This window comes from Linepithema humile, chromosome 1 (assembly GCF_040581485.1).
Source record: "Linepithema humile isolate Giens D197 chromosome 1, Lhum_UNIL_v1.0, whole genome shotgun sequence".
Lineage (NCBI taxonomy): Eukaryota > Metazoa > Arthropoda > Insecta > Hymenoptera > Formicidae > Linepithema > Linepithema humile.
Window position 1 is genome coordinate 24996914 of NC_090128.1, and position 8213 is coordinate 25005126.

General features: G+C 29.7%; 1 protein-coding gene across 2 annotated transcripts; it reads left to right on the forward strand.

The window, feature by feature from the left end:
- Positions 1–48: 48 nt before the first annotated feature.
- Positions 49–8147, forward strand: LOC105671177 (L-xylulose reductase-like). 2 transcript variants are annotated; one of them, XM_067347660.1, is made up of 8 exons: positions 49–1724; positions 2901–3330; positions 3834–3982; positions 4090–4932; positions 5270–5535; positions 6093–6519; positions 6615–6766; positions 7860–8147. In XM_067347660.1, the coding sequence occupies exons 1-4, from the start codon at positions 1673–1675 to the stop codon at positions 4191–4193; spliced, it is 735 nt and encodes a 244-aa protein (XP_067203761.1). In that variant the 5' UTR covers positions 49–1672; the 3' UTR covers positions 4194–4932; positions 5270–5535; positions 6093–6519; positions 6615–6766; positions 7860–8147. The 2 variants fall into 2 exon arrangements, with proteins under 2 accessions (XP_067203761.1, XP_012220544.1); XM_012365121.2 differs by lacking the exons at positions 49–1724; positions 2901–3330; positions 3834–3982 and having other exon boundaries at positions 4226–4932.
- Positions 8148–8213: the final 66 nt, after the last annotated feature.

Consider the following 8213-nt stretch of genomic DNA (forward strand, 5'->3'; position numbering starts at 1 on the left):
ACTGATGGTCCACGCTGAGCTTTCTATTCAGGCCGTTTAATATTTTGTATAAACAAATACATTAACATAAAACATTTCACAACTTATTTCTTTTGTTCTACACTATTTTGATAATACACTGATTTTAAATTTATTATAATATATACATTTTGAGCTGAAATAATAAATACGTCAGTGTGAACTATCGGTGGTCACGCAAGAACGACTGGGCACGGAACGTGTTAAGGGATAAAACTTATTTAAATTTGCTACTATTTTTGTATGCGAGGATTTGTGCGGTAATCGGAATCTCGAGTGATTCTTATTTAGGACAAAACTGGTTGACGAAGTTAATAACCCACAGTTGTGCGGTAATCGGAATCTCGAGTGATTCTTATTTAGGACAAAACTGGTTGACGAAGTTAATAACCCACAGTTCTTTGCTTTTGAGATATATATGAGAAGGAAATAGCTGCTCACCTGATGATAATAACGTAGTATCGACTGCAATTATAATGATTTATTAATGCTAAGGGATCAAGAAACAGAATTATTACATTTTATGTGTATATTGAACACGAATAATAATATACGAAATAATTAAATAATCATATAATTCGACATATAGCGCATAAAAACAATTTTTATTTATAAAATTTGATGTTTTGTGTCTGGCATTATAATTTGATCTGACCATAACAATTGTCTAATCTTTATCTATCTACATTGTTTTCAAATCTAAGCAAGTTAATAAGGTAGCAAATACGTTATATAGAATGGTCCGAAATTGGGCTGGCCTCTAGCATTTGTTCTACTGAAGATAGAAAAAAAATAATAGAGGCAAAAGTTAAATGGCATAACATAAAAATTATTCTATCAAGTCATTTTTTTCGTGCATCAGAAAAATGCATCTGCACTTCTTTTTAATGGAATTATATACTTTTTTGCATAAATTGATTCTTCTGAATAATCTGTGTATAAAAGTATTACGGTAAGACCATGATGACAAAAAATTAATATTTCACGAAATATTTGAAATTTTTCAGTGAAATATATGCTTTATTCAAGATGTTTACATATAAAGTGGGTGTAAAAGGAAGCTTTGCTAAAATGTATCCGGTTTTATAAAAGATTACGCTTATAAAAGATTAAATATAAACATGATAGTATCAAAGATAAACGTGTGTAAGTATCATGCGTTGTTACCCAATTTCCAGGTAATAGCTAAATGGAGTACATTATATCCCTACCTTTACTTATTTTTCCAAGATATTAAATGTTAAAATGTAAATATTACCTATTCAGATAGTGAAATATTAGCAATGTGTTGGCAGATTGACAGCAAATTTGATGAAATTTAATGAAATTGTGATAAAATAATATTTGTAAATTTGCAATCTATTATAATTTTAATTAATAAAATAGAAAATTATTATTTTATGATCTAAACGAATCAATAAGCTAACAAGTGTTATACATATGTATCAAATAAGAAGTAGTGGGAGTGTAGCGCAAGAGGAAACATCCGGTATAAGCTCTCATTGGCACTTTACTTTATACATACTTCAGAAAAAGCACCAAGAAGTGGTACAAGGATATCAAAGATTATTGATAAATGTGAGATCATCACAGATAAACGTGTACCTATAAATATGCGTGTATTGCTTTATTTCCGGATAGTTAATCGACAGACATGAATTTGTGCTTTCAAGGAAAACGCATTCTCGTGACCGGTGCTGGACAAGGTACGTGGTGTTTCTACTTTTCTTTATTATTTTTCGAGAATATTTTCCTGAAAATAGTACCTTTCAGAACGTAAAAGTTTAACTGTTATATATTGCAATCTTATAATCGATTATAATTAGTATAAGTCGCATTTATCACATATTTTAGAAGAAAAAAAATAGATCTAATTAAATAATTTAAATATTACAATTTTTGGCTCGAATTATTAAAATAAATTATTAAAGACGAGCTGCAGAGCCAGAGCTAGTTGGACATGCTCAGTTTATTAAATCTTATAACATTAAATAAAATCTATACGTTTCGACCATTCGGATGTGGTCATCTTCAGTACAATTATTCCTTAAAATTATTAGTACAGTTATTACATAAAACAATTATTAAACAAAGTCATCTCGGAACATAATACGTTAAATTCATCATATAAAATCGTTACTTTTGAAAACATCCAGCCCATAGTTGGAAAACATTTCATCAATTCCATACTCAATCCAATAACAACAAACCTCCAAATTATTAATTAAAAAAAAAGAAGAAAGCTGTCATATTTAACATTTTTATTATAACCCGGTATATTATCAAGAATTGAGTCTTTATGTTTGATTACGGTTGATTACCATTATTCTCAATGCATAACAGTAAAATTCTCATGTTGTGTCACCCAATTTGCAAATTTTATGTGTACTCAACTTTATTTTTTTTTTTTTTAAACTATGTATCGAGTCAGTCTGCCTTCAGAGATATTTAGGAGTCCGTACCGTCCGAGAGAACATGGCAAACTAGTTGAAGACCTAACTAAGAATTGATATTCGAAGGAGATCTAATTATATTAAAATTTGACGATTACTATGTATTTTAGTTAATCAACATAAGATATCAAGAAAGGCTTTTAAACATCGTATATTTACAAGGCTATTTAAAAAAGTAATTTTTTATAATCGCTCTTTGCTTTCAACTTAATGTGAATACTACAGTTGCATTTGCATATGCGTTCTGATTTACCTCTTCGGAATACAATTGGTTGTATTAATATGTTTGCATTAAGGAGAAGAGTTTTTGCATCGAATCAACGTGATGCAAAAAAACATTTTCGAATTTTTAAATTATTACGCTAATTGAATACAAAGACGCTTTATTCAGTGTAAATTTATTTACACATTTATTTATATTAAACGCAGGCATCGGAAGAGAATTGGCTCTACGTCTTTCCAAGTATAAGGGACAAGTATTTGCACTTTCGAAGACGAAGAAGAATTTGGACAGCTTGATAGCAGCCGACCCGAAAATTCAGCCGGTCTGCGTTGATCTTCAGGACTGGGATGCGACCCGGAAAGCCGTTCAGAGCATCCTGCCGATCGATTTGTTAGTCAACAATGCTGCTGTCGTATGCTTATCGCCCTTCTTGAACACCACGCCTAAGGGATTCGATTTGACTTTTAATGTCAATGTAAAGGGTGTAATGAACATATCTCAGATTGTAGCCAGAGACATGATCGAGCGCAAAAGCGGCGGCAACATTGTAAATGTATCGTCACTGGCCGGTCAGGTGGCAGTGAAAGATCACGCCGTTTATGGCACGTCCAAGGGAGCTCTTGACATGTTAACAAAGTAAGATAATTAATGTCGGATATACTGATAAAACTTTGACATTTGCGTTTCAGCAGCTCAACACAGGAGAGACGTAAGACAAAGATCGCTCGTAATTTAGAATTATTTTAGAATTATTGCATAAATGTATAAAATGTTAAAAAAAGTTTAGAAATGAATAATCCAGAAATGCTCTTAATGATCAAGTTCACGCCGATTGTCTATTAATAAATATTTGATCTACTTAAAAAGTATTTAAAATAAAATTCGCTTAAGATTAAATAGAAGAAAAATGTTGCGTCATTTAATCTTATTTTTTGGAGTTTAATTGGAAAAAGATGAATAAATTATTGTTTAAATCCTTATAATTTAATCATAAACAAATTAAAATAATTGCAATCCGATATTTTAATGATTCGATACTATTTGAAAATGTGTGACATAAAAAATACGGTTTTGATTTTGACATATTCTAATTTTTATATACTCTATTTTTAACATTTTGTGTTTTATCGGAATATTAGGACAATGGCCCTCGAACTCGGTCCACACAATATAAGAGTTAATGCCGTCAATCCTACGATCGTCCTGACGGAAAGAGGCAAATTAGGTTGGAGCGATCCACAAAAAGCGCATGAAATGATCAGCAGAACTTCTCTTGGTCGATTTGCTGGTACGTAGCATTTAATTTTAATTCGAAATAATACATCACCTTTAATCACTTTCATAGTTGGTTCGATTGGGATATTAAAATACATTTTTATTATTAACCTGTTGCAGAAGTTGATGAGGTAGTGAAACCCATTCTATACTTATTGAGCGACCACAGTTCCATGATAAATGGCGTTTGCTTGCCTGTCGACGGTGGTTTCTTAGCTACATAAAGACAATTGTTTAAAAAAATATTAGATTATAAATTAAATATTTATTCAATAATTATAGATATATCGGTCTGTTTCAACTTTTAATATCTACGGAAATTAATAAATTAATGCATTTTTTATGAATAATGATAAGTAATTATATACTAAATAATTATATACTATAATTGTTTATGTGCATAATAAAATTGATGTGTGCATTGTACGTTCACTAAAGGACATTTTAATTCATTAATGTACGCATACTTCACAGGAAAAGCATCAAGAGGAACAATATCTGACAATAAGATTAAGTGATAAACATGAGATTGTCAGAGATAAATGTATATAAATATTGCGTGTCGCCGTCAAGATTTCTGATATTTAGCCGACAGTCCGCTGAAGCTCAGCTTTAAAAGAAAATGCTTTCTCGCGACCGATTAAAATATATTGTATTTGTACTTTTTTCCGTTAAATATTTTGCTTAAAATGTTAACTTTTAGAATTTAGAGAAATATATTATTGTAGGAACCATTGCTTGCAAGATCCGTAGTATATGCTGAAAATGTTTATTTTTATTTTTCACAAAACTGTTGAAATGAGTGTTTGCGAGGATCTCCTGCAAACCGATAAAATGTTTATGTGTAAACTGTGATAGGTCATGCTGTCTAATTGTGAAAGCGAGCGTCAGTATCTTGTCGAAACTCGATAACAATAGTCGTCGTCAAGAGCGAAAACCGAGTGCTTCATCCTGCAAACTATTGTAAGTTACTCTAAATTATTGTAATTCAAAAGTCGAGAAAAAAGTATTACGAGTATCATCTTAATATGCGCTTTATTCTTATCAATTTCTTTCGACTTTTCCATTATAACCGAGTTTATTAACTCTAAATGTAAATCGTGAAATTGCTCGCAATGATTCTTTTACAGTCACAGATCCCCTTTCACATCTTTTCCTTATTTAACATCACAATTTTGTTACACGTTATACTACGAATTTGCAATCTATAATAATTAAGATCAGTAAAATATAAAGTTATTGTTTTACAATCTGATCAAGTTAATATAAATCAACGGGTGCGTTATATATCAAATTTTAGGTAGTAGAAGAGCAGCGCAAGCGAGAGAAAAATAAGGACAAGACTCATCGGTCAAAATATGCTTTTATTGACACACCAACTTATGCACACTTTATAGAAAAAGCATCGAGGAGGATATTAAAGATTGCGTGTTAAACGTGAAATTACCAGAGATAAACGTCTATAAGTATTGCTGAACTGCCTACTATAGTGATAGTTAGCGACGTAGTTGACGATGTTACACAACTTCGAAGGAAAACGTGTACTCCTGTATGGTGCTGATGATCGTATGTTGTGTTTCTATCTTTCTTAACATTTTTTATTAAACATTTTTTCCAAAATATAAACTTTTAAAATGTGAAAAGTTAACTATTTCGTGTTATATTGCGAATTTGCAGTCAATTTTAATTAAGATAAACAAAATTTAAAATAATGCGCAAATCAGAATTATTACATATTTTAGGAGAAAAAAATAATTTTATTTGTAAATGTGATGGTTATTTATATGTTTATAAGCACAAAATATCAAGATTTTCAAACATCTTTACAAGACCATTTAAAGTAGCAATTTTCTAATTACTTTTTGCTTTTAACTAAAATTTTATTTTGACACTAGTAGACAATTACATATATGTTTCGATTTATATGCCGCGAATATATTTAATTAAATTAATTTATTCGGATTAAGATCTTTTTTGCATCGATCAACGCGACGACAAAAATAAAAATATATAATTTTTAAATTATTATGTACAATTATGATGTATGTATAAGGTATGTATAATGCACATTATGATTAAATAGAAATATGCTTTGTTCAATGTCAATTTATTACTAAACGCAGATCTCAGCAAAGAATTAGCGCGAAGGCTTATAGTGTGTAACGCAGAAGTATTGGTAATGTGTAAAGATCCAGCAAACATAGTGTGGCTAATGAATTGCTTGAATGGAATTCATGGATTTATCATTCCTGAAAATTGGACATCAACCCGGGAAACTATTCAGGAAATCCTGCCAATAGATTTATTGATCAACAATATCTGCATCAACGATGTGTCACCCGTGTTGGACATCACGCCAGAGAAATACGATTCGTCTTTTAATACCAATGTGAAGGCTGTATTGAACGTGTCTCAGATTGTAGCCAGAAGCATGATCGAGGCTAAAAAGGGTGGCTGCATTGTGAATATATCGTCATTGGCCGGTCATATTGCAATTAAAGATCACGCTCTTTTTTGTTCCTCCATGGCAGCTCTTAATATGTTAACGAAGTAAGATAATTAATATCGAATACAGCAAATTTAACAAATTTAATTCGTTAAATATAATATCAAATTTAACATCTTGCATTTGGTTATAACTTTAGGTCAATGGCCCTTGAACTGGGTCCGTTCAATATAAGAGTCAATAGCGTAAATCCCACATTCAATCTAATAGAAAATAAGATAGCTTTGAATTTGGCCATTCCACAGAATGCATATAAGATACTCGACAGAGTTCCTATTGGCCGATTTGCTGGTATGTAATATATAATTAATATTAATTTGAAATAATCGATCAGCCTTAATCAATTTCAAACACAGCTTGACCGGAATAGACGAATACATTGTGTGCGAGAGACAGAATCTATAATTAATTCAAATAATTCGTGATTTGTAATTTTCAGAATTGATAAATTTAAAATAATTTTGTAATTTATTTTTAATTTGCAATTCATAATTTGTAAAAGATATAATCTATCGATTTACAATTTAAAAGATCAGAAAGAATAATTTCACAATTAAAAGAGATTGTTTTTCTAACAATCCGACAAAATTTATATTATATATTATATATCATCAGTAATTTTATCATTAGTAATTTTACTTTATAAATGTCTAACGAATTACTAGAAAGAAATTTTTCATATCTGCGTAATATCCTGACATTGACGTATAGCTGACGTATATCATGACAGATCACTTAACGAGAAAAATAGGTAATTAGTAACTGACAGCTAATATTTGACATGTGTTATGTCTGACAAAGATAGAGGAGTATTTAAATCAATCCTATATTTTTATAAAAAATTTGCTAAAGTAAATAAAACTTTGCAGATATCAATGAAATAGCATTGATATCGATAAAATATATATTAAATTTTAATTTAATTCTTGAAATAAAAAATGAAATTGATCTCAATCTGTTTCCTAAGAAATAAATTTTATTTATCGCTTATATATACTGTCCTTAAATTAGTATAATCGAAAAGATATTAATTTTACAAGCAAATTCAAGTTGAAAGTGAAGAATAAAATTTTTTCACACAATCCCGTTGTAAGGGATCGGCTAAATCCACTGCACGTGTTCCTAATAAATACTTAAAGTTCTTTTTCTTTAAAATAAAGCCTTGTGCAAAAGAATATTTTACCTTTTTGATCGATATTTGTATTTGTATATAAAATAAATATTTTTTCAGTTATACCACTAGTTGTCTTTGGAACATTCGAGTATATAAAATAAATATTTATACTTATGTGTGCAATCTATTTTAAAAACTAATTTTTAACTTTATTAGATTATCTTAACAAATGTCAATTATTTTTCTGTTATAAATTAATGTGTTTTGCAGAAATTACAGAAATAGTGGAACCCATTCTTTGCTTATTGAGCGAGGAAATTAGTTCAATGATCACCGGCGTCTGCTTGCCTATAGACGGCGGTTTTTTAGCTGCATAGAGCAGAAATTCAAAACCATCCTCTTTAAAAGAGAATACTGAATAATTATTGGCACAGTGATCTCTATTTTGAAAAATTAAAATAAATCAATAAAATTACGCATTTCTTATGAACAATAGCAACTAATTGTGATAATATGTATGCACGGCATGTAAAAAAATAAAAATAATTATGTATTGTATTATATCATTTTTTTCTTATTATGAAGTTATTGTATCAATATTTAGATATGTCGCGTTGAATTGAA